At 40.9% G+C, this 27,163-nt stretch overlaps 2 protein-coding genes across 11 annotated transcripts in view; one reads left to right on the top strand and one right to left on the bottom strand.

Annotated features, from left to right (window-relative positions):
- Window positions 1-1,362: 1,362 nt before the first annotated feature.
- Window positions 1,363-26,955, bottom strand: BEND6 (BEN domain containing 6). 10 transcript variants are annotated; one of them, XM_040552651.1, is made up of 12 exons: window positions 24,831-25,018; window positions 22,688-22,860; window positions 22,370-22,561; window positions 20,382-20,535; window positions 12,294-12,522; window positions 12,053-12,198; window positions 11,465-11,563; window positions 10,953-11,130; window positions 9,411-9,628; window positions 7,981-8,173; window positions 6,035-6,173; window positions 1,363-3,324 (listed from the first exon to the last, which is right to left on the bottom strand). In XM_040552651.1, exons 5-12 carry the CDS (start codon window positions 12,487-12,489, stop codon window positions 3,057-3,059), a joined length of 1,437 nt encoding a protein of 478 aa, XP_040408585.1. In that variant the 5' UTR covers window positions 12,490-12,522; window positions 20,382-20,535; window positions 22,370-22,561; window positions 22,688-22,860; window positions 24,831-25,018; the 3' UTR covers window positions 1,363-3,056. The 10 variants fall into 10 exon arrangements, with proteins under 10 accessions (XP_040408585.1, XP_040408581.1, XP_040408583.1 ...); XM_040552647.1 differs by lacking the exon at window positions 20,382-20,535; XM_040552649.1 differs by lacking the exon at window positions 22,370-22,561.
- The window catches only part of LOC121067794 (dystonin-like), a 301,338-nt gene continuing 299,276 nt past the window's right edge, over window positions 25,102-27,163 (top strand). The window contains 2 exon segments of the mRNA XM_040552644.1: window positions 25,102-25,521; window positions 25,773-25,807. Of these exon segments, the coding sequence (XP_040408578.1) occupies window positions 25,341-25,521; window positions 25,773-25,807 (216 nt within the window). The 5' untranslated portion in view covers window positions 25,102-25,340.

Raw genomic sequence — 27,163 nt, 5'->3', positions numbered from 1 at the left:
GGAAAAAAAAAAAAAATAGCAAGAGAATTGATACATGTAATCATGTCAGCATTGACAGTATGCTAATGAAACTCTGAATTCCAAAATAACAGTATTTTAGGTAATGTCTGGGAAAGCACAGGCTTCTTAGGTTGTTGGGCAAGTTTTGGACAGCTCTTATACAGATTTTTTTTTCATGCAGAAGAGAAAAAATGCAGCCCGCTGGACTTGGCTGGTGGACCAACTGCAATGTAGATTCACTGTCTCGTTTTGTGATTTTTTTTTTTTTTTTTTTTGCCAAAGGTAGCAGCAGACAAACCTAGGAGAGCAGGGGGTAATCACGGTCTGCTGATGAGTTAAAAGTCTCCAAGTCCAAACCTCCAAGCCATGTCTGGGGACTACATAGGATTTGGAAGCTGTTTCTGAGAAGATCTTCTCACATAGACTCAGTAACACTGTCATCCAACTCCGCATACTCATTATATGCCTTTAAAACAATTATTTTCTTTTATAGAATTTAAAAAGATCCTTGCTTCTTAAAGTGAAACATTGCCTTTTTTAACCATTGATTTCCTTCTTGTATTACCATTGCATGCTACCACCTACTCTTGACCTAGAAAATGTGGATGTCTTTTTTTTGACTCTCATCTACATACTATAAGTGAACTTGACATGCATGAAAAATACACTGAAAACACTACTTATTCAATAGTGTATTTTTTCACAAAGTTTATCTCATTCTTCATATATCTTAATATCTTCCCTCCTTAGACAGCAGGTGTTTTTAATGAGCAGTTCATAACAATATCCAAATTCTTTGCTGTTGTAATCTTCAAATTCAATCTAAAATGCAGCAATAAAAGCAAATTGTTCAAATGATTGGCTTTAGTATTGCTTTGTTTTCAGTACTGAATCTCCCGTAGTCTCTATACGCTGTGCAGTTACATTGCTATTACGCTTTTCTGCACTAGCTGTCAGCCTTCTCTGATGCAGATGCATCCTCTATCACACATATCAGAAAAATTTTACACTGTGACACATCACCAATTTTGATTTTACTGCAAAATTTGGGAGATGCATTAGACCGTTCTGCTCTCTCTCCCATTCTCTTACTTCTGTAGTTTCTAATCTGTAATTATTAGGTGTTCAATTTTGTCTTCTCCAAGTTTGTCTGCATCATTTTGGAAGAACATTCATACTTCCTTTTCAGTCACACTGCACTAGCTATAGCATTTCTGTTACCCATGTACTTGTAAAAAGGTATTTATCTTGTTGTGTGTGGTGGGACATCAGTCACATACTTTGAAGGAGAGATAGGAACCGACTCTTAGCAGCTTGCTCCCTCTTTACCCTTTGGTTAAAAACAAAACAAACTAAGAGATAGTAATATTTCATTTTATTTGATAGAAAGTTGCTTCAAAAATATGATTAACTATATACATCCTTATATGCTGTACATACAGGTACATATACAAAATATACATAATAGCAAACACCCTCCTGTTACATTTTATGGATGATAGTTAATAACGTGAGATAGAACTTACATCATATTGTCATACCTGCTTTCATCTTAATCCTATCTACAATGAACTGATGGACATGAGAGATGAAAAAGGCTAGCAGATCTCTTCAGTCATACCCCATCCCATCCAGAAGTCTTCTCTACAGTGCATTTGATTAGTGCATTATTCTAATAAAGGTAGTTCGCAGCACTTCCCTTCAGAAGTATTCAGCTGCAAAACTTGTCTTCAGATTTTTTTTTACTGGCATTTACCCTATTTCTAATTCTAGAAATCCTCCTCAAATCAAGTTGTTTTTTTTTTTCCCCTCCATCTTGATTCATTAGTTGCTTGTTTGCCAAGTACGAAATAGATTTAACTGTTAGTACTCTCTGTTCTGGGAGAAATATCCCCAAGCGTGAAAGCTATAATCCGAGTGTTCTCTCCTTCCCATGCTAACAGGACACTGTAAAACTGGAATCAGTCAACAAGGAGGAAAAAAGTACCACTCCTCCTCCACAGGCAATTACAGGGTGCATGACTTCCAGTTGTGCCCCTGGAACAAGTGGTGTCAGAGAGCTCAAGAGAAATTGCCCAGCTGCTGGGGGATTTCTGGTACCAACCCCACGAGGAATGCTCTGCCCATCCACCCACTGTCTAACCAAACCGCAGCATACCAAAATCTAAGCAGAGGGAGCAGGAGCTGGCACCTCTGTCCCTTACTAGTTGCTTCCAAGAGATAATCCTCCATCCCTTGACTGGAGGGATCTGTCACCCTTAACCTCAGGACCTGATGTTCAGGGAAGAGAGCGACAGCTGCCAAACCAGAGTAGCAGCAAAAGGTCTGGGAGAGAAGCCATGGCCTCCACAGGCTATCCTGGAGGACTCTTCCCTGAGCTAAGAAGGAACGTGCCTTTTTTCATTGTCTTTCCACCTTCTGGAGGTTAAAAAGGAGCTGCTTCTTTCTTGCAGACATCTTGGGAGGCGCAGTTTCACTGCCCTGAAAACATTTTCTTCTTTTTAAGTTAACAGCATCCTTAAATACCTATTGTACTACTACTTCTCTGTTCACGTGGCCCTGTGTTTTCCAACCCTGTGCTGGTCGTAGTTTTCATTCACTAGGTTTTTTTTTCTGCTGTTTTTATATCTCTGTAGCTCTTTTGTATTAGTATGCAATAGCTTTCTCTAACGGGTAAAGCAGTTTGCCATCAGCTGTCAAGGTGAAAGCAAGGGAATTAAGGTTCCTCTTATAAATTCTTTTGGTGTTACTTTAAATAATATAGTGTTTTTCTAACTAAGGGGAACTCTTCTTGTATTCTTTGGATCAAGTTTATATTTTCTGAAATACAGTATAACATGCATATATTTAGTAATATCTTAAAGACAAAGATATTAATATGCCTTCATTTTTTTCTATGCTGTGGGATTTTCACTCATTTGAGAAAAAGGTTCCCAGGCTTCTATTCTTCTTGCAGTACCTCTGTTCACTGTTGCTAGGCCCCATAAATATTATTTCATTTTAATTTTGTACTACTCCTTCGTCTCCATCGAAGAACTGGTACGAAGCACATCCTGTTACTCCTTATCTGAATTCCTGAGGTCCTGTCTGCAACCCTGGTTGGCAGAGGGCGCTGGTGAGCTGCTGGAGAGATGAGACTCCACCTTAGAAGAAGTGGATTTGGAACACTCCTGCTGACCTTGTGTGCTGGGAGGTGGTGGAGTCAGACGGCTGTGGCTTTGCTGAATTTGTGCAGTAGCAGCTGGTGAATCATCATCCTGCTGGTCTTGGGTGCGGGGTGTAACAGCTGAAGGGATGATGCCCTGAGGAGCAGCTGTTGAACCACTGTTGAGACAGTTTACAACTAAGCTTGCGATGTTAACATTGAACGTGCAATGACTACTGACTGTTCTTAGTTTCTGAGCAGCAGAGTATAAACTCTGCTTAGTTAGTTAACCAGTTAGCTTCATTTACACATTCCCTTTTTCCTTGTTTCACCTCAGCCTAATGAATCTGAAACGATGATTTGTCTGTCTCGGATTTTAATCCTAATTCCTTCTCTCGAATCATACCTGTGTTCCGGGGAAAGGTAGAAGAGGTGAAGCCACAACAGAGATCGTAACTGCAGCATCACCAGGTTTCGATAGTTTATAATCGATTTGTTATTAACTTAAAGTTAAAAAAGTTTGTTAAATTAAAAAAGTTGTTACTAAGGTCCTGCACAACAGGATTTTTTTTCTTGAGGTGAACCAAAGGTGGAACTGTGACATTGTGAAGCACTTTTAAATTTTCCTAATTTTCTTGCAGAGGAAACCTGTGTCATCTGAGTTAAAGGAAACGCCACCATTACCTTGGGGATGATTACTTACAGTGTTTAAATGCTTTTACAGTGAGGAAATTCTGAACACGTATGAAACTAATCTATTATAAATGCATTCTAATAAAAGTCCATTCAAGAGAGACTGTGCAAACAATATTCACATCGGTTTCAGTGGATGTTGGGCTGAATTTTACATAAGCACGTATCAATGACAGACAAAGACATTTCTATTTTAAGATACTACGTTTAAGCTGAAAGGTCTTCAGGCAGTATGGAACAGCAACCCAGAACTGTATTTGTGCTAGCTCAAGATCCTCCTGCCACGACTACAGAAATACTGTGCCTGTGCAGCATGAGACTCAGGAATTAGCAAAAGTCATGGATTCATCTGATGAGGAGAAAGATCATATATATAATATATTTAACATTCAATATTATCAGAGAAGACCAAGGCTGTCTTTCTATGCTGTTATTTTTACCACCCGTGTCAAGGACAGGGAAAAGTACTACAGTGAATCAATGCACACTGTATGTTACAAATGCAGAGGGCCTTTGTTTTGTAAGGTCTAGAAGAAAAACATTAACACACTAAACTTATTCTAGCCAGGCTGGTGCATTTGTTTATTGTTTCCAGATAAGAAAACCTGTGTGTGTAGATTCTTCCTATAGATACGATCCGAGTATTTCTCAAGTAGTAATTCATAGACCATAGCAGTAATTCCAAAAACAAAGACCATAGTAGTAATTCAAGTCCATGGAGTACTTCCAGGTGGCTTAGAGAGGAATTCTAATAGTGAAGCACTGCTACTTATCAAACGATGGTGTTTGTAACTGTCAAATATCTTGTGTTTTGTTATGCAGTGTATTACAGTACAGTATATATTTGAAACACGTTATAACTAAACTAGGAAGAAGTAATATATTACTTTGGCATGGAAAGTCTAAGAAAGAACAAATCTGTTCTCCCTGATGTCTCACTGATTTTCTTCTCTTTTTCTGTTCTTCCCAGCATTCCCAGAAGAACTCTCTACACTCTGTTGTATATATACACACTATACATACACATACACACACGGAATTATATATACACAATATAACATATACAGGATATTCTTCTCTGTAGAGGCTTAAGATGTGCACCATCATATTTCAGTATGAAGTTTTTAAACTAGTGAATATATGCTTAAGGGGCTGGAGCATCTCTAGTACAAGGAGAGACTGAGAAACCTGGGATTGCTCAGCCTAGATGGACAGGATCACCCTGAGCTCTCTCTGTATCTGATGGGAGGGTGTAAAGAAGATGGAGCCTCTTCTCAGTGGTGCCCAGTGACAGAACAAGAGGCAACAGGCACAAACTGAATCAGAGGAGGTTCTGTCTGAACAGTTTTTCACTGTGAGGGGTGACTGAGCACTGGCAGAGGTTGCCCAGAGTGGTGGTGGAGCATCCATCCTTGGGTATATATTCAAAGCCCAACTGCAGACAGCTCCTAACAACCTGTCCTAGGCAACCCTGCATTGAGGAGCAGCGGTTTGACTGAAAAAATCTCCAGAGGTCCCTTCGAACTCCAATTATTGTATGTATGTTTCAAATACATGGAAACAGTATTATGGCTAATAGCCGACCTCCCTGACAGTAAGGATAAATTGAGCAGTTTTAGACTAGTCTTGTTTGCAAGGTGAAGCATGCCCATAACAAGAGAGACGTTATTTAATAATTCCTTACCCCAATAATTTAGACTCTTCTGTTGGTAAAAGAATGCTAATCTAGCTCTCCTATAGTAGTTTTATCAGTACGAAGTAAAGAGGTATGACTTTCTTTATCTTTACTTGTGGGTTAATTGAGGCACAACAGCTGACAAGAAAATGGAATTGCCTGATCTCTGGAGAGACTACAGAAAATAGTAAAAAAAGTAGATAATGTCAAATCTGAAACGGACATACTGATCATAGTAAACCCACACATTTACTTCTGTCTTCTCTTCCCGTAACTTACTAGCCCTGTGCTTCTTTGCACAGAATGAACAACTTTTTTTTGTGCTGTAATGCCAAGCTGCACTGCTTCTTTATCACGTACTCTTTGTACAAGGCTATGAAAATACTTACTTATTTGGCAATGCACACGTGAACATGCATCTTCATAATTTTAAGAATGCTTTCAGTTTTTGTTATTACCAGGTAGCATATAGAATTCCACATTGCAGGCTACAACTTTTGTATATATATTTTAAGACTTACCAAAAGCCATGCTTCTGAAAAGCACCTGAGTTAAGATCTTTGCCTAAAATTGGCTTCTTGGTGCAATTGTTCAGTTTCTGTCCCATCATTCGCCTAATTAAAGCATCATCTGTGTTTGGAAACAACTGTTTTGTGATGCCTGCAAAACAAAGAGATGACATATATGAGGCCTCCACATCAGGGAGACCACAGAGGCATGATCTAAAATGCACTCATCGCATCTTTGAAATTTCCAGCTACTTCTGCTTCAGCTCATTACTTTTCTGTCTTTACTCACTACTTCATTAATTTTGTCAGCCCTTGCTTTTTTCTCTGCCTTCTGTATGTTATGCCTGTTCTTGGCATACTCAAAGAGAACTCCAGGAGAGATTCCTGCAGTAAGTGTGTTTATCTTCTCCGTTGTTCTGTTTTTGATCAGAGAAACCTGTTCATATCCATGTGAGTTCTCATGCTTCTGAATCTTACAGGCTTTGTTCATTAATTTTGCATTTGCAGATAACGTCTCCTTCCCCTAAAATTTCCCTTCTGTTTTTCCTCTAGCTGCATGGTTAAATTTTTTGAATGCAATGTTAACAGGATTTAACATCAGGAATGAAATTTCTGCTCTCCTCCATTACCCTCGCTTCCCTTGATTTTTTTTCCTTTCATTTAGTTTTGAAGTTTTACAGTTTCCATCTTCTTTAACTAATCTCATCAGCTAAGTCTTTTTCTACAGTCCTAGAATTCCCAGACATTCCTTGTTTTTCTTCTTCTCCCCTATAATGTTGACACTTCCCTGTTTGAATTCAGGAGGGTTCTCATTAGGGGAATTTGTTAGGGGAACCTAACAAATTTCTTTGACTTCTCTATTAAGCTCCCCTTTTTCACTGAACTCTCTTGCAGCATGCTGTATTCAATGGTCTGACTATATTCCCTGTTTCTCTCCTCAGTTTTGCTTAGACCCTTCCCCAGAATCCACCTTTAGAAAAGTCACTAGTAGATCTTCTCATCCCAATAAATCTTTTTCATTTTTCTCATACTACGTTCTGAAATTGTCTCATCTTAACTCCTCAATATTTTCACCATCTTACACACTCTTTCTTTTTTTTATTTTGCCTTTGGGACTTTTTCTCTGGGTAGGTTCTTAAGAAAAAGAGGTTTACACAACTGTAACATCAATACCCTATTGATAACTTGATATTGATAACCCTACTGATAGCTGGTTAACTTCAACAAAACTAGATGAAGGTTCATGAACTAAATCCAAGTTGGGAAGGAAACAGAGAACTGGGGTAGTCCAAGGGAATTACCATGGGGGAGAGATTCTGGTACAGGAGTTTGAGCTATGTTGTTAAGGTATTAAGCTACGGGTGCGAATCCAATAAAAGTCAGGCTTCGTGTGTTCACAAACCAGTTTTCTTTAAAGCTGCTACTTACATTTGAGACGATTCTTTCCTATTCACCAAACATCTTCTGCCTTAAACCTCAGCATAAAACAAATTTTGTTTGCTTCTTTCATCACTGTTCCTGTCTCCTATACTTAGTGTCTCATTTTGCCCCAAGCACTATTTAAAATGTCAAAATTTATAACGTTCGATAACTTCAGAATATAGCAAACATTATTTTAAATTTGATCCAAGTGTGTCCTCTCTGCCTTCCCTCCTTATGTTATCACCATGCTCCACGTTTGATCACTGCAGATTAGCTCTTCAAAATCTAAAAAGTTATATTACTGTTCCTGAATGGTCACTTAAAACACAAAACTCACACAACAAAAATACTAAAACTTAGTATTTCACTGTCAGGATTTGTAACCGATGGGTTAAAAAACAAACATGGAGACGAAGAAGAAAATATAAAACAGAACACAACCTGAGTAGACCAGCTGTTAAGTATTAGTGCCCCTCCCTCAGAGAAAGCCCTCTGTCAAATCAGTGCCATATTGAGTAATGTTAATAAGTTATCACCTATGATTTCCTGAACTTCATTCTGATTCATAGCTGGTTTCGCTGCTTTATCCTTTGAAGAGGAGGATTTTGCACCTGTCAGGCTGTGCGTAGCCATGTACTCATGTGTGTAAAGTGCTTGCATCAAGTCATTTATAAACTTTTGAGGTTTGCTCTTGTTACAAAGTGCAATCTGCCACTTTTCGATCTTGAACTGGAAAACAAAATTGGTCATAGACATAACTTTTGCAGTTCACTAGAAATATTATATAGTATTATCTCTGAAATATTTTTAAAGTGTATTTTCTTTCTTTCACCACAATTTCAGAAGCAATCCCTGCAGCTGTGCACTTGAGATCAATTTTTAAACTTGCATACCATTCATTGTTTGGAACTGTACACACATATTGATTTTTTTTTTTTTCAGAAGGCAGCGTGAAGCAGGCTAAGGACCCCTATTCACACTAGCAAACACTTCACCAAGCAGTCCTTATTACTCACTAGTAGAGACAGGCCATTTTCAGACATACCTAACTCCTGCTTGCACTCCACGCAGGCTGGATGTGGTCCAGTTCTGTCCTGGAATTTGTATAGCCTCAGGAGCACGGCAATATGCCTAAACTAATATTTCTGCCTCTGAGCAGACATGCCCTAAGAACCGTGACATCTGGTCCTAGGCTTTGAGAGTGATTTTTGCACACCACAGTTCTACATCCAAAGTATTTGAACTCTTCTAATGTGCAATTTTGAGTCACCCCTATCAAGGTAACGCTTGGTTGCTTAGAAAGACTGGTCTTTATATTTCTTTGGTTAGGTCAGATTTTGTGTATTGCAATATCTAGTCAAAGCACCATACCTTGATAATTCTTAATAGAATACTCTGGTTTTCTGAGACCCCAATAACTATTCTTTTGATTGGGTCTTTATATTTTTCCTGTACAGCCTCTGGCCTCAGATTTCTCAGTTATGCTCTGTTATAATTATGGAGAACAAGGGAACATCTTCATTCAGAAACTATGTATATATGTATTTCTGCTTAACTGCTGGCCAGCTTCAGGAACAAGAACAGAAACATACGATTCTCCATTTGCTTATTAACAGTTTAAACAGATTGCTAGCATTTTTCTTAGATTACCTCTGAAACACTACTGTTCCCTTTTGGAATCCAAAACATTAGTCTGGAAGTTACCCCAGGATCTCAGTATTTAACTCATGAATCCACATATGTGCAAAGCCACTGAAATCAGTTTGAGAGTGTACCAGCATGCTGAATTAAGCCTAATGTTTCTCTTGGAAAGAGCCTTCTGTACAAAAGGAACTCATTAGTTATGTCACCACCTGGATCATGATAAAATGACTGTTACTGATGCTTATTTTTGTTATACTGTAACAGTAAAGTTTGTACTATATTGAGACTTATTTTTTACGCCTGAAATTATTTTTTAACTGACCTGTTTTTCAGTCTGTTGTTCCTCATCTTCTCCATTCAAAGTTATTGGTGAGCTGGAGTTACTATGCATAGCTGCATATGTATCTGCTAGAGAGCTGTTAGACGCTTTCCAAACAGCATGTGAATGAAGACTAGATGTAGATGTTGTCACTCCCCCTTTGAGCAGTGCTTCAGCCATTCCTACCAGTTCCTCAAAATGGGTGACTGCCTGTGGCAACACTGAAATCAAATGGAAAGTGATGGGTAAAATAGTAATTAAAGCTTTCAGCCCCCACCCATGAATATCTGGCCTCTGCTTTTGGAATATGATTGACCTGTTCTCTGCGAGGCTGAGAGGAATCATTAGTTTATTTCCATCAGGGCACTAAGCTTGATATTTTTTTTTCCCTTTTTGTTTACAATCTCTACAAGTCTGTAAAGCTACTGAATATAGGCTACAAAACGTTATACCTAATATTTGCTTGCTTGTTTCAAAGGAGTCGTGTAGACATTTTTCCCTCTTTTATTCTATAGAAAATAGATTTTAAATAGCCCTTTCTCTGAACAATATTTATTTTTAAATAGAAACTTTTATTTAGTTAATTAAGAAGAATCAATTCAGCAAAGCAAAAAGGATGCAAGGGATAAAGAATCAGCAAGATACAGAATCACTGTAATTATTATTAAAAATTATTTTAAGATTGTAAAAGACTAACATAACTGTTTAAGATGCAAAGGAAATGGTATAAATATGTAAGGAAAGTTGTCACATGTTGATAAAATACTTAATATTCAAAAAAGTGGAGAAGAATGATTCAAGTCAAGGTGAATAACATGCAACAGAGTCAGGTGGGCAATGAAACTGATAAGCACTTAGAAAATTGTATGACAAATAAAAAAAGAAGAGAGATATTAGGCAGTCTAAGGATGCTATAATTCAGTGACACGGGAAGCAGAAAGCCCGCTTTAAACTTTATTCACCCACTAACGGTTTGAAACTTCAGAGTCTGTCTTTGCTGTCCTAGAGTAAGGGACAGGAACAAGTAATAGGTGCTTCAGATATGATCACCAAGTGATTACGGGTTCATGTATAAAAAGACAAAATGGCTCAACTCTGGGAGTTAGGACACAATTTTTTGTACCTAGAATGAACTCAGAGGAATTACCAATGTAATTTGAAATGATATCATTCCAGAATAAAGAAAATCTCAGGAGACCAATAAAAATTCCTTAATAAATGATAGTTGGAGTGGTCAGTGGAGTATTTGAGCTTAGATGATGGCTATACATGGCACACAGAAAGGTCCTCTTGGCAACAACTGACAGGAGTTACATTTTTCCATTTCTAACTCTATAATTGCATGGCCTCCACACAGGGCAGTTTTTTCTAAGTGCTGCTGGAATTGAATGTTGTTATGTATCAAAGACTGTGGTGATAATGGTAGGCCTTGATCATGTCAGGAGCTTGAGCATCCATAATTCCCACCCAAATAGCCTCCTATAAATCAAGCTTTTCATGACCTTCAGGCTTTCCTCTTCATCAAAAAATTTCCCCTGACTTTACCTTGAAGCATTACCAGGGACTGCCTTAGGCGGCAGTTTTCTCTCATGGTGTCTGTCAGCTTCCTCTTGAGACTTTTTATTTTGGCACACAGTTCTACCTTGGATAGTTGAAATAAAGGCTCTTCATCATCACTGCTACTTTCACTGTACAGAAAGTTGCTTCCTGAATATGGTTCTCTCTGAAAGAAACAGAACGTGCTATCTACAGCAACAACAACAAAAATAAAGCATTAAACCTACCATTAAAATATCTACCTAAAACAGAATATTCCATTTGTACTCAGAATGTATAAACAGACTTGGTGCATTGTAATCATAACTGTTACTGAACATAAATATTACCATTCCTATTAAAATTCAAAATGAAATGTCAAAGCAATACATAACTGTTATGTACTTCTATGTTCTCTATTCACCAATTTTCTAACATGGTTTTAGAACCATTAACTTTACTAAAACATTTCCGTTTACTTTTGCTTAATAGATTAAAACTGCTGAAGATGAGATGTTTACCTGTTTGTTAATTAAAGATGTTTCAAGTTGACTGAGGATGTTGGCAGGGGCAGATGCCTGAAATGATTTCTTTCTTTTCATATGCTTCATCATCTTCTCCTGTAAACAAGAGTGTAATAAATAGCATCTTTGCATTTGTATGGAGACTTTCATTGTAGTATCTCAAGGCATACTATAAACTTCTATTCACTCTGCATGTAACATTGACAGTATTTACGGAAAAATAAATCCCAACAAAAAGTTAATAATATGTGCTTTCTTTTCCCATATTTTGTCACTGTAGATCTCAGGACAATGCAAAACCTGGTCCCTACTTTTCTTACGCAGTGGTCAGACATCCATCCCCTGGGAGAAAATGCAGCACCCAGAGACTTGAATAAAACTTTTCTTGTTGAACAGCAAAAAAGAAAATCTATTGGCCTGATTAATCTGACAGGTTATCATGCTGAGGTATCACATGAAGACTACCTTTATTCCTACCATTACTATTGGCATTTAGTGCATTATACTATGAAGAATCAATATTTACAGTCTATTTCATTACATGACGAGCATACCAATTTCAGGCACACAAAGGCAGAAACGCACCTGTTCTTTATCCAGGTCACTATCTTCACTTTCTGAGAATATCATTTCTATTCTCTTCCTCTTGCCTTTTCCAACGACTTGTATTTTTGTAATTTCATCTGCTTGTAATATCTTTTGCATCATTTCCACCAACTCTTGGGGGTCATCTGAAGCAAAGTTAAAAAAAGGCCAAAGCACAGAAAATAATGTAGCAATACTTTACAACTAGATTAAAATCTCCTATCACTCAAATAGCACTTACCACTCATGTACACAACTTTTACTAGGTGCTTTTCTGTCTTTCTTTCTCCCACAGGCCAGTTTACTAGCACGTGCTCATTTCGTTTCAGAAGTCTTTCCAGTTCACTGTCATCACTGGGAAGATCCTGAATCCACGAAGTCTCTCCAATTTGGAGCGAGTTGTCATTTACAAAATCAAACAGTGTGAATTTTTTCATTGTTAAATGGTTTTCTTGTCACACAGACACAACCTGCAGGACATCATAGGAAAAACAGCTGTTACTGTGTCATCCCACAGGAATGTTAGAAGAATACTTTAAAAAGCCTCCCCAAACCCACTTATTCCTGGATTTTGATACTTATCTTGTATGAAAATATCTTGGATAAGGAAGTGAAAGCTAGCCAAGCGGCATGTTTTATCTTCCCTGAAAGATGGGAGATGGTCTGCTCAATACATTAACATAAGTAAAATAATTATCTCCCAAAAAACGCAGAGAAAACATCTTTTACTCACGGAACAATTATTTCCATAATACTACCATGTCTAATCTATCTCCTGCCCATGATCTCTATTACCACATTTGCCCCCACAAGTTTTCAGAGCCAGTGAACCCTTAGCCTCAGACTAAAAGATACAGGTATGATAAAAACTTCACCCAGAATGAGGGAAAGCACTCACTCTATGTGCTATTAAAAGAGATGCGTGACTTCCAGGACTGTATTAATCATCCTGCGGGCACTGAGATCTACAACTGCGGCCCCATAAAAAACAGCCCAGAACAACCCAGGACAACTGACTGGATGAGGGATGACACATTCTGGCAGTGGAAAACTTGATGTACAGAAGAAATGACAGGCTGAGGACTGGAAGTGAGCTGGGCTGCTTCATGAAGAGTAACAGCAACAAAGAAAACCCAGACCCAAATACACAGATAAAGCCTTTGCTTATGTGAAACGATATTGTAAAGCAGCAAAGGACCACTTTAAGACTTTTTAAAGCAATGAAATTGTACACAGGGAGAAGGAAACAAGTAATACTGTATGTTTTATTTTTCTAATTAAGCTGATATGCTTTACACGGAAGTGTGAAACGTAATATACGTTATTAAACTCTACTGAACATGTAATCAGTTCATATAAGTGCTTCCATTATACTCGGAGAAGATATTTGCTACTTGAAAATTCTTAAAATGGATAAAACCAATAAATAGAAAAACGGATTTTGTCAAGCCTTGGCCTTCTTTCCAACAAACATATGATTTGGCCTGTCAGTTCATAGGGGTGAATTAATTTTATAGAGCATCAAACTCATGAATTCCCAGATGTGACAGTGGGATTTGTGATTTACTTGGCCTCAATCAGTCGGAAGCAAATCTAGTGCCTCATGCAGAGGCTGTCAAAAAGGTAACTCGGAGCTAGGAGAGGAGAATTACATGGGGCTGTTATGTCAAAGTGAGAAAATCTGGCTGCAGTGCTGAAGGAAGCAATGTCAATTCATCTGTAGAAGCCCAGCTTACCACTATTCACCATGTCTGTGCTAAGCCTCCAAAAAGCTGGCTTTTCACAGAGGTGAACTTGTTAATTTGCACAAGACAACTGTGCTCTTGTCAGCATGTTTACTGATACAATGAGGTAAGCAGCATAAGAAATCGCCACTAAAAAAGAGAATATTAAATCTTGCTTTTCTGCAGAATGTGTTGAGTACGATTGTGGTAGGATTGTTAAGTACTGAACTGCTAAAAAAGGAGACTGTTTGCAGGAATTCACATTAATTTTCTTTAAAGAAAAAATCCATCCCATGTAAATACTGGAGGGGAGACAGCCTGAATATCTATGCTTAGCATGAATCACTGGAGGCCTAATTCTGCCACTTATCCATGCTGGGTGGATCCTCGCCCCACAAAAAGGAATCATTCAAATGAATAAATGCACAGACGCAGCAGGAGCCAAAGGAAGAGAAGTTCCAGCACTGACTTCAATAGGTAAGATCCAAAACAAAATGGCATGTTTGTTCAAACAACAATATTCCGGATTTAAAACAACCCATATATGCAATCACATTGAACATCGGTATTTTTCCTTCTTTCTCAAACTGCTTATCCAGCATGAAGATGTTGACTTCTAGAATCACAGGGCAGACTCAGCTGATAGACTTTTACCCCTGATCAACCCAGCACAACAATCCCCATTACCCAGCTCTTCAATTTTCAAATGAAACACTTTGAGCTTTCCTGTTTGGCCCTTGACAGTCCTGAGCTACTTCACTGCTCTCCTAGAAGCCCACATAATACTAACAGAGTTGTAACAAAGTTCGTGCTGCCAATGTGCTAAGATTAACAGCTGATGTTAATCTGCTAACCTGTATTTTTTAACGTTTCCCTGTTGTCCTTCAACAGGCTGTGTCTGTATGGTGTCCCTCATTTTGTACTCAGCCCAATACTCTCTGTTGTTTGTGGTCTGTGTATGTGCTGGTTACCAAGTCAGTCAGATAAGCACCAAACACACAAGTGATTCAGAGCATGGAAGACCAGTGATGATTCCCCAAAGCCCTGGAGCTATTCACACACACACTGACTACTGAGCACGTTGGTAGGAAGTCTAACAGTTTTCAGGAGGTATTGGACTTATGTATGTTATACAGCTTAGGGTCAATGGATATGTCCACTTCCGGATGTTCAGAGCCCACAACAGCAGCATGGGGTGGCTGGTAGACACCGTGAGGCACGTGGCCAGTAAAATCCCTGTCAGTCTTTACACCAGACAACCTATCCAAGGTGGGGGAAAAGAAAGAGGTATGCATGGCCCTCAAGCATCTGGATCCATGAAAAGAGCTCCAGGGCATGATGGCAAGACAAACAGGAAGAGCTGACAAATCCAGCCCACTAGTCAAAGCTAGGGAGAAGTTTTACCATGGTCATTGCAGGACTCAGAGCTCAGCGGTTTGTCTACATGATCTATAAAGCTCTTCTGAGCTGTCAAGATTCTTGCCTGTGGTGGGAGGGTGTACTAGTAAACAGCTAAACTGATTTCACTAGAAGTCTTAACAGCTGCCAAGTTAAAATATAAGCTACATACGATGCTGAGAGAAATTAGGAATGGATTTCACAGAGTCATGGGAAGAGGGATGGGACTGATCCATCCCTGTAGCTCCTGAAAGGAGTCAGAAAACTTCCCAGCACCTTTATGAGGCTTCTGCTCAGACCTGTTGTTCTTGCTGCATTTGGAGAGGCTACAGTAGGAGAGCAGATGTGGGGAGCAACAGGCTGGCCAGGCCTTCTCTCCTCTGCTGCGGCCCTGCTGGGCATCAGCTCAACTGCTTACCCGACACATAAAATAACAAAGCTACTATATTGCCAAATAGAAGGAGCAGAGAACAATAGTTGGTTGTTAGTATTTTTCTGTGATGAAGCCATGGCTTCAGCTGCCTCAATATACATTGATCAAACTATGTCTACTCCCAGAATTTATTGTGACAACTCATGGGCCCTAGAGATAATATCTAACCGTCTGCTGGCATCATCTCCAGCCTGTGATTAAAGGGAATGGAAAGGTAGAACAAATGTCTCTAATGAAGGAAAGGAACAGTAAAATACATCACTTACTGGAGAAGTCCGGCAGTGTTTTCTCACCCTGTCCTCTCACTGGAGTCAATGTGAACCTTCCCTGGGTAAGGACTGCTGCAGATGCCTCCCTCTAAAACACGTTCTTTGCCAAAACAGACCAAAAGCAATATACACTGTATCGTCACGGAAAAAAAATCAAAAAAAATCTGTGGAGTGGGATTAATCTTACTGAACTTTTACTACCTTGAAAATGAGAGGTTGTCTAGCCATGCTTGGCTCTCTTCTGTCACTGCAGAAAGAGAGGTGATTCATCTCGCCCTAAGACACATCTCAGAGAGCAGATGACTTACTGTCTGTGGGAGCCCATTCCTCTCCGCTGACCATTCAGTGACCATGCTATGTCTCCTTACAGAAGCTGGTTGGGTCCAACCCCTCCTATATTAGCTTTTTCTACTTTTGAAGCTGCAGGATAGATTGTGGTAGAACTCCTGATATATGGAGCTACAAGGATGAAGAATGAAGTCTGCTGAAGTGTATCTGGTTCTCTCTTAAATCCTTCTTACACAGTTCTACAAGTCATCGAGTAAGATTTCTGACACTGAGCGCTTTGTTCAGCGGTTTAATTGGAAGATACATAATCGTTCACAGACAATTGTTCACCCAGCGCACTGCGCTGCTAACCACAGAGATAGAATTACATGACCTTTGAAAGCCACTTATGTTTAAGTTGCCTAATTCTGCTGTATTCTCCAGTTGAAAACGCCAGCTACTTATCTGAGAAGTACTGAAATACCAACTTCTGATTTATCACTGTTCTAAGACGTAAATCTGACTTCACTTTTTCTAAAACCAAGTAATTTGTAGAAGGAAAAAAGGAAAAGGAAGAAGCCATTTAATTTTAGAGCTCTGCAGATGAAACATTAATTGGACTTAATTTTTACAAACATGTTAATATCTCACATTCGGCACAGATGCTACAAATTTGCACACAGGATATTATTGCTAAGCAACCCAAAAAGCCAGAACAACAACAAAAATACCCACAAGAGTCATTTAAAGACATATCTCACCCTTTGACTGACATAGTCTGTTCCATTCAGTTTGAGAGTTGGCAGATGGCATGCTGAGATCATTATTTCTCTTTCCTTTCAGTAAATGCAGTGTAAAGTATTACAAATTTACACCATGAGATTGTAGGCCTACTCAATGGCTCTGATTCTGCTGTGGCTTAAAATAAAAGCTTTGCCACTAATTTTAGCAAAACAAGGAACTGTACCACAACTGTGCAAACACGGTTCCATAATAAAGTTCTGACATTTTATATTGTCTACCCTCTAAGTTCACCCTTTAACAGTCCCAGTTTTTCTTAGGGAATAAGAAAAAAAGAACAGCACAACTCTTTACTGGACTAGAAAATCATCCATCATGCAAAATTATTTATTTTACTTCAGCATGATTAGTAGCAGTATTAAATTTGGTTTGAGTTACTTTGATTACTGCATTTCATGCTGAACTTGCTAGGACATTAAACACAATGCTGGTGCAAAACTCTTGGGTTACACTAACGTGTCAGAATTCCTGGTTCTCCGTTACAAATTTATGGTGGAAAATATTACCTTATTTAAATACGTTATATGCCCTTTTGGAGGTTCTGGTCTTATTCCCCTGAAACCAATGCAAGATTTCAGTGGAATCAGACAGCGTCAGAAAAATGCAGAAGTGTTTTTATTGCTCAAAATATTTCAGCTGTGGTATCTTGGTCATTTCAGGGGAAAGTATGACTTAAAAGCACAAATACAGAGTACAGATCATAGAATCATCAGAATCATAGAACATCCCGAGTTGGAAGGGACCCATAAGGATCATCGAGTCCAACTCCTGGTACCACACAGGTCTACCTTTCTTGTCATCAATACTACTCTGTTCCAAATTGAGCTAGAAATCTTGGGGAGCATCTATAGGAACACTGCCGTAGCTTTCAAGTTTGTAAGTGCACGGAAATGACCCCACTTGTCTTCCACTAACAGGAAGGATAAAACTACATGATTCTTAGTACTAACAGCTCACTTCCTGCCTATAGATCATTACCCTTGTAAAACAAGCCAAGGAATAACCTCAGATACTTTTCTAAGAAGTGATGGTATTCATAGTTCAGCAACATCTTCTGGCCTTATTTACATAGCTTGTCTAATTGACTTCAAAGCCGCATCAGCACTTGCAATCCACACGGTTACATGCAGAATTTGGCCCATATCTTGTCCCAGATGCTAAAATCCACGGGTTTGGCCCACAGAATTCATGAAGCAATTATTATTTTTCACACTAGTGTCCTTCATGCTGTGAGCTTTAGCAACCTAGAAGTTCTATAAAATAATATCAACGCCCAAATATGCCAAAGATCTTCACAGGACTGTGGCTTAAATTACAAGTTTGTAGAAATTCATTGGAAATGCTCTAATTTCCACATCAAATCATGTACTTTTGTTGTGTAATACTGAGTGACAGTAAAGGAAGAATAATAAATTCAGTGAACAGATATATTTAATATCTCTAGGAATACCTAACTTTAGTTCTAACTAATAATTTCCTCAGCTAACACTGAAACATGGTGTTGATTTTATTAAATTTCAAGATAGCAACCTGAGATCATTACTGGGCTTTTAGGACAGGATTCAGTTGCTGACGTGTGCAGTTATGGGTGCACTGGGTATCTAAGTTTTCATTGTAATCTGTGGATATTTAGGGATCAATTTGGCTGCCTAAACATAGGTGTCTAGTGCCAGTGTCATGTGCTGTTCTGCTTGGCCTTCAGCAGCTACTCCAGCTGTGCAAATCTCCCATAGGTCTCTCATCACAACTGCCATCCCTTTGTAGATGCCTCAGCGCAGAGCACCTCCATCAGTCAGAAGAGTCAAGACCCTAGCGAATACAATCAAAGCCATATGGACGGCAATTCAGCTCATTTCAGATGCTCTAAGGCCCAAGTCAGTTGCCTAAAAATAAATGTATGGTGCTAAGGGATCACAAATTGTTATGCCTGTCCTCTGAATGCCCCTTCTTATCGGCACATTCCTCACATAGGGCCAGGACCCTGTTCCAGGCTCATGAGGATGGTTACTAACTCCAGGTATCTCAAATGGCATTAAATGTAAAAATTTAGGGAAAAGAATTATGCTCTGCGATTCACTGACTGAGCCAAGTTTAAACAGGAGCTCAGATACCTCACACGCCTGTAACTGCTTCTTGAACTGAATCTCCCCATCCGTGAAAGATCCACATAAAGACAGCAAGATGCCAAATAAGATGCAGGAAGTTGCCTTAATTCTCCATCATGGATTAGTATCTTTTATTAGACAGCTGACAGATGGAAAACTAATACCCACTTTCACTTGCTTGTTCACAAACACCACGCGCAACAAAATGTACTCATATACAGACCAACCAAAAATAGTCTATTTATTGAACTGGAGGAGATACCTAAGCTACTGGAATTTGAATAGTCGCGTGAAAGCTCTCTCCATGCAAGTTAATATATCCAAACTCTTAGATGTAGTAATTAGTCTGGGAGGAGAAACAAATCAGCACGGATCTATAGAGTTCAACAGCTGGCCTTTCTCGTTGTGATTTGGCTTGGGTAATTCAACACAATGCATCTTAACAGCTCCCAAATGATGAAGGTTAAAGAGGAGCAATGCATTTACTTATTTTGTCTAAATACATTTACAGGAAGCCGATGTCATCAGGGGAAGTCTGACCACATGCAGATCTGTGCTGAGGTGCAAAAATTGTGCACTTGCTCCATGTAACAACCAAGCAGGCAAATACTATTTTCTTAATGTATTCTTAAGAGATGTGTAAAAGGCTGAAAAAAATATCAGAAGTACTTTTCATATGCAACTAATGCAGTTTCAAATTGGATTTGTTCAAAGAAACCCACTGGTAATCCAGTGTGAGAGTTTGTAAGAGGAGGCATCTCACTTTTTTGGTGGCATAAGCTATCTTGTATCTTTTGATAAACCGTGCTGCCCCAAAGCATTACTATCAATGGCATTCTCCCTTCAACTATAAGGGCACAGAAGTGAAAAAACATCTAGAAATTCCAAGCCTGATCTTGGGTCAGTATTTAATAATCCAGTGGCATCTTAACTCTCTCTACTCATACATCTTTATTGGCTGTCATAGGCGATTGATGATAGATTAGAAGTCATGCCTGATAATACTCAAAATACTTGCTGTTTTACTCCAAAGCTCTTACTCACTCCCTCTGGTTTTGCTACGTACTGGTAGGAGGGAATGAACTTGATAATCTCCTGTTAAAAAAATAAATCCTTATTGCTATTAAAGGTCATGAGCTAGAACAAGAGACATATATGTTGTCCTCTTACTCCAGGGAATATTGCTGCAACCAAGATTAGTTCTGAATGCACTTAGGAGAATTTATGGGGAGGTATTTTCCCTGCGAGGATAAAAACCTCAGACCTTCTTACAACTATTTTTTCCCCTCCTGTAAAATTAAACGTCATTTTGGCATTCCCAGTTCAACCTACCTTTAGAAATTAAGGCAACAGCTGAAAGACCAATACTGTATATTGGTCTGAAGAAATCCTTAAGCAACTTCCAATTATATACATAATACTAATGAAGTGCAATTCCCTCTGGGATGCAAGGCCATATTCAGATTGACAACTGCTACATTAGACACTGCCAAAAATGAACAGAGAACAAATTTTAACCAAGGACAAAGGGGCAAACCACTGCTGTAATAAAAAAAAAGAAAAGCCATAGGAGCTTTAGCAGTATATTTCCATCTAGGCTCAAGATCAGCTTGTCTGTCTGCAAAGTCAATTTATGCCCAGAGAATTCCTGCCAGCATTTTTCCAGCAATGCTCTATGCTGTGAGTTCACAACTGCATGGCTCCTACACCACGTGATTTACATTCAGTCCAATAAACAGAGGGAATCAAAATATTGTGTGAGCTAATGAACCTACAAAAGAAGAACAATTATCTCAGCATATATAAAGGAGAAAGGTATTTGGTTTTCCATCGTCACCTGAAACACCTAAAACTGCAAAATTTCCAGTCATGTCTGGGGTCTAATCTGCAGCACTTGAATCAAACAGCTTGGTCTTGTGTGGACCATATAACCTTTGCAGTTTAGTTTCTCTTTTCAAAGGATTTGAAGCAATAATACGTATTTACCTAGCTTTCGAGGATATTGCAAGAATTAACTGATGTGCCATCCAAATATATGAAGCACTGCATGGAGCAAACAATTTAACCTGTTTGGCAGAACAAATATTTGCAATACCCTTGATGACCTTAGAACATATCATTTCATGTAACAGATTTTTGAAACCTGATGCTTAAATCAAGCTAGAGATTGTTGATGAAGAATGTATTTTATAAAATTTAATCACCCACCAGAAACTCCCACAGCATATTCTCAAACATCATACTAAAACTGACAGACAGCACACTAAGGACAGTATGTGACCCGAGAACTACAATACTGAGAGGAAATGTCAATTACGTCTTTCAATTAAGTCGCTAACACCCAGACACTACAGTACTTTCTTTATTTACTTCGGTTGCTTCTAGGTTCCTGCTTGATTAGGAAAAAAACTAAATATTTTGTTAAGAAGTATTACATGATTACAGAATCCTTCTAACCAGTTAAGTAGTCATTTAAGCAGAATATTTTACTTAATTATAATTAAGTAGTAGAAACACAGTCTTTAAAGCACATCTACATACCGGTGAAAGGAAACGACCTTACTCTTTCACTTACTTACTCAGCTAAAATTTTTACTTTTTTGCTACTCTTCCAAAATCGTATCTTGTATAAACTCCTATTCTTAGGTCCATACCACCAGATCTAACATGCGACTTTCCTTTGGCTCACTGACATAGGGAGTCTTGTAATTGTAAAATGAGGTCCACACAGCCTGAACCTGCAGGAGCAGAGAGGTGCCTTCTCAGAGTTGTTGAGTGCCCTTGAACTCCACAGCTCACATTGCAGGAGGTCAGATCTTTGTTGATGTGGGTTCTCCATTCAAAATGCTCTGACATTTTCTTTTTCATTTTTTTTTCCTCCTTTCAGCCTAACCCATTGTACTCAGCTATGATTTTTAGTTTCTTTCTAAGAGCTGCTGAACCTCATGTAAATTATTGAGGAATATGTACTAGTCCATAGATTGCATTGCAATTCTGCATACTGGGCAGGGGTGAGAGAAGAAAATATCCCTGCCTTCAGCCTTAGCAAGACTGCTAAGTCAGAAGAGGCTATCATGAGTGAGAGAATATTTTAGGTCAACACTGACTTGTTTTCCTGCAGGAAGGCTGCTGTTGCTGCATCACATTCCCTGTTCAACTTTTCCATTATACTGGAGAACTTTGATGTACAGGTTGTTGCTCCCCTGCTTTACACAACTTTGTAAAATAAGGTAAGAAGCTGCACTGAGGAGCAACTGCAACCTGAGGAACATCCTCCTGTACTGCCCTGTCCCCTTTCACTGCAAATGTTTGTGGGTCACCTCTTTGTGGAGCCTCTGCTGCCCAAGCATGTATCGCTGCTTCCTCCCTCAGTGCTGCTCATATGAAAGGTTTCTTCCAAGCTGCCTGCTGCAAACTGCAGCTGTGCTCGTGACTTTGTGGCTGCTCAGCTGCTCCTTGAGCCCTATCAAAACAGGCGTCCACAGGATGCTACCTCCCATCTTCTCACATCTCTGCAAAAGATTTCAGGGTCAAAGTTTGTAAGACCCCTTCAGACTCTCAACAACTCAGATCTCTTTTCTGACCTGCCTTTCCTCACCACATATTCTTGACACAGATAGTCTTAAATATTTGGTTACCTTCTTTCACTTCCTCTTCTCCGAAATAGCTTCCTATTCACCTCCGGGATTCTCCTTCTGAGGTCAAATCTCAGCTGAGAGCTGATGGCTTTCTATTCACCTTTTCTCTTCATTCCTTTTCTCTTCTCTGTTTCTCATTCTTAAGATTTATAAAAAGTTCCCTGAAAAACATTCTATAAAGAAGCTTATATTAAAAAACACACCGTACATATAAAACTTACTGTAATTTCTCTTTATTACTATTTGGAATAAGCTAGCTGCATACTGTTTGCTTATTTTTAACATGAAATCACTTAATCTACTTAAACTGTATTCACCATTGAAGTAACATTTTAACCACACTGCCCATACCCACAGCATTTATAAAAAAAAAGAGTAGCAATGAGCATAAAGAAAAGCATAGCAGCAGTTTCATTTGCATGAGACTGTTGACTCAGAAGCCTAGAGCAGTGGCTCTCTGAAAAAATCACGTCAGCATTTCTTGTACTAAACTGTATTCTCTTCAGAATCTGAAAAAAATTAAGCTGTTGTCAAGTAATTTATCATAGCCTTTTGGCAAAATTTTATCCTCCGGACACCAGTGCGCCTTAAGTCTCAGAAAGGAAAAGCTGTAAACCTTAAACAAGCAGGGTGACTAATTAGAGATCTGTCATTAGTCTAAACGTTGTTCTTGGATAACTGCATAGAAAACGTGAATTCTGCAGAAAATTCCCCGAGTTCTCTGCAGTTTACTATGCAGCCAGTTCTATGCTATGTTTCCTGGAATACCCCCTTACGAAATAATATAATTCGGTGCAGAGCGAAAGGTGCTGAAAAGTTTCTTGTCCCTGCAATAGACTGCAGTGAAACACTGCAGCAAGGCTCCGTGTTGCTGGGAAGATCACTCTGATTCACTTCATGTTACAGCGAGGTGACACGAAGCGGTTTAATAATCTCCAGGTAATCTGCATTAAAACCATTTTACTGCAGTGTACTGCGGTATTAGGAGATTTCAGTATCGCATCACATGACAAAACACAACCTCACAGCATTTGTCAGCTCCTGGGTAGTGAAGGAAAGCTTTAAATCAAAAGCTGCCATATAGCAACTTCCCATGCTACCAAGTCAGATGACAGACTGTTTCGTCTCAATATGTCGATGTATGCTATAAAATGGGACAAGATTCCTGGAATAAAACATTGCAGACCTAAAAACAAGGCTGTTTTGTTTCTTTCTTAAAGTAGCCACCAGAGCTGGTATCAAGGGAATCTGCCCCCCAAAAAGTCTTTCGTGACATTAAGGGTAAACGAGTCAGTGATATTCCTTCAGCGATAAGTGAAATTTAGCAATACACAGATCATTCATTTCCCATTCTTATTTAAGCTACCACAGATGCGCACCCCTCTCTCCCTGTCCTTCCTGCTTGCGTATTTTGCAATTTAAATTCTGATATATGCTTCCATACATGTTTTATGGATGTCCTATAAAGCAGAAACATCCCAATGTTATCCCATATGCTTCCATGTATGTTTTACAGCCATCCTATAAAGCAAAAACATCCCAATGTTATCCCAATGTTTACACAGAGATTTTTATTATTTCTGTCGAGCTTCAGATCCGTTCCTCCCGTGCTCCCATCCAAGAGGCACGAAAGGTGCATGGATTTTGCCACAAATCAATCCTAACTTTTTATTATTATTATTATTATTATTTGCACCGTCGTAGTGCGGAACATTCCCCGGAAATGCTTTCAGCGTGTAAAAATTTTATTTTTTTTCATTTTTTTTTCAGGGAGCAGCGCGACGGCGGGGACCCCGTCTTCCTCCGAAAGCCGGCGGGGGCAAGGGGGGACGACTCGGGGGGTCCCCCCGGGGAAGAAGGAGGGTTAGGGGGACACCGAGGGGCCTGCTGCCGAAACCCCAGCCCCAAGCAGAGGGATATCCAGAGACCCCAGCGCCTCACCGGGGGGCACCTCGCAGCCAGCCCGCGGGGAAACCCGGCACAGAGAGCCCTCAGCACGCCATCACCTGTTCGTGGCGGCTCCTTCCCCTCACGGAGGAGGGCCGGGGGCTCCCCTCTCCCCACCGAGGGCCGGGCTGAAGCCGGGGCGAAGCCGAGGTGAAACCAAGCCGGTGTGAAGCCGCCCCCCCACCACCCCCGGTACCTCGCCGCGGCCATTTTCCGCCTCCCTCTGCAGCGGCTCCAGCGCGTGATGTCAGCGGCCGGCCCCGGCCCCGAGTCCCAGCCGCGCCGGCGGGGCTGCGAAGTGCCCCCTTCCTCCTCCTCCTCCTCCCTCCCTGCAGGCACCCTCCTCCTCCTCCTCTTCCTCCTCCTCCTCCTGCTGCTGCCGGCTGCCATGCGGCGCTGCGCGGCGGGGGCCGTCCGCCCCGCCCCGCCGGTACCCGCGGGCGCCCATCCCGCCGCGCCCGCTGCGCGGAGCCGCGCAGGGGGAACCCCGCCGCAACGGTCGGCTGCTGAGTCACGGCCCGAATTTCGGGCCCCTCCTCCTCCTCCTCGTCCTCCTCCTCCATCTCCTCCTCCTCATCCTCCTCCTCCTCCTCCCGCCCGGCTGCCGGCGGCGATGCCCGCTCCGCTGCCGGGGGGAGACGCTGCCCGGCCCCCCGCGGCTCGCCGCAGCGCCTCGCTCGCACAGGGGCAGCCGCACGCCTGAGCCATGATCGCCGCCGCTTTCCTGGTGCTGCTGAGACCCTACAGCATCCAGTGCGCCCTCTTCTTGCTCCTGCTCCTGCTGGGGACCATCGCTACCATTGTGTTCTTCTGCTGCTGGCACCGCCGGCTGCAAAAGGGGAGGCACCCCATCAAATCCGTCTTCTCGGGGCGCTCCAGGAGCCGAGGTGAGGGGCCGGGGAGGGGGGCTGACAGGGGGGCCCCGGCTGCCGGGAGGGGAGCGAGGGGGCCGGGAACCCCCCCCGGTGTCTCCACTACAGCGCAACTTTGTGCTCAACTTCGTGCCGGGGAATTAAATATGAATAAAACCCCGGGGGGAGCCCGAGCCCGAGCCCGGCGGCGCGGCGGTGGCGGCGTAGCCCGGGGCCAGCCCGAGGTGCAGCCGGGTGCAGCCCCCCTCTTTCTGCTTCCCTTCCAGATGCTGTCATGAGAACCCATCACTTTCGCTCTGAGGTAATTTATTTAGCACGCAATTTCAAGGTCAGAAGTTGTTCTTTTTACCCGAGTACTTACCGTTATCGTCGTGTGTTCTGTGTTATTTTTAAACCGCGTAGCACGCTTTTCGTTTTGCACGAGCGACACAATGCCCTCATCTTTTGGTTTTTATTTCATGTCTGCGTCTCAAATAAAACGCTCCACGCCAAACGCGAGCTCTTCACTTGCACCATCCCGGCCGGCCTGCTGATCCGTGCTATTTCCAAAGCAATCGGCCACTTCCAGAGGAGCTACGCTCGCTCTACGTGCCAGACCTACCTCCGCCCAAAAAGCAACCCCCAGCCCCTTTCCTCACCTCACCGCAAAGAACCCAAAAAGCATCCCCGAGCCCCCTTCCTGACCACATTGCAAGGATGTGCAGAGCTGGTACCTTGTGCAGCTGCAGAGCTCGCGTTTGCTTTGCCCTCAGCCCTCACCTGCGTGTCTCTGTCAGGAAGGAAAGTTGCCCGCCTCACTCGAGTGCTGCTGCGGGAGATCCTGGAGGGATCCAGAGCCCCAGATCACTTGGCAGACACCTCATTGCACAACTCTGGCCTCAGAGGTCAGGGGAGTCAAAGGTCTTGCATACCAGAGGTAGAAGAGCAACACAAAACCCAGCCACCTCCTAAGTGGTTCTGAATGAGGAGCGTAATTGCTGGGAAAACATGGAAAATAATATTTGTCTTAGCCCCTACTCTGCTTCCATGCTGCTCTGTAGAGCTCCTGCCTAGATATTTCTCCTGCCTGGCTTCCTGCTATTCATTTAAGGCATGTCTTCATGCTGCTGACTGCAATCCTGGAAGCATTTGGAGAGTTTTGCGATAAAATGATCTTTTGTTTTAAATTATTTGCATTTTTCCTTACCCAGTTGTGGGTGAGAAAATTACCTGATTATGAGTAATGTTTTCAAAACCGTGCATGTGGTACGTTTTTGTGATGTAGTTTCTATTGGAAATCAGTTGGAACTACTAACTGTTTCGAAATATGTACGCGTTATTGCAGCAAGATGATGCAGGGAGCGTAGTCATTGGAGAGGCCTCATGTCTTTAAACCCTGAGAAGTCTGTTTCTGTTGATTTTATGACTGAACGATTAGTGCTGCAGTAAAGCAAGCTAACAAACATGACCTTCCAGAAGTCAAGAAATTTTTTCATGGTTCAGTACTTCCAATATGAAGTACATGGCTTCCATGTAAGATTATTTTGCCATTGAGCCTGGACAGAGATTAAGGTTGATGCGTTGCTCTGTTTTGAGATATGTGCGGTCCTGAATGCTGACTCTTAAAAGGGAAGTTTGCAAAGTGACTAATTCATTTTTAGTAATCCAGTGTGCGGTT

This window comes from Cygnus olor, chromosome 3, assembly GCF_009769625.2.
Source record: "Cygnus olor isolate bCygOlo1 chromosome 3, bCygOlo1.pri.v2, whole genome shotgun sequence".
Lineage (NCBI taxonomy): Eukaryota > Metazoa > Chordata > Aves > Anseriformes > Anatidae > Cygnus > Cygnus olor.
Note: the sequence above shows the minus strand (reverse complement) of the source record. Positions and strands in the feature narration are given on the sequence as shown.

Bases quoted from the DNA above. Each gene is read 5' to 3' on its own strand.
- BEND6 (XM_040552652.1), bottom strand. From the start codon at position 12,489: ATGAAAAAATTCACACTGTTTGATTTTGTAAATGACAACTCGCTCCAA. The intron at 11,564-12,052 runs GTGCGTTTCTGC...TCTTGTTTACAG, and splicing joins GTGACCTGGATAAAGAACAG to GAGAAGATGATGAAGCATAT. The intron at 6,174-7,980 runs GTGATAACTTAT...TTTGTTTTGCAG, and splicing joins TGAAGTTCAGGAAATCATAG to GCATCACAAAACAGTTGTTT.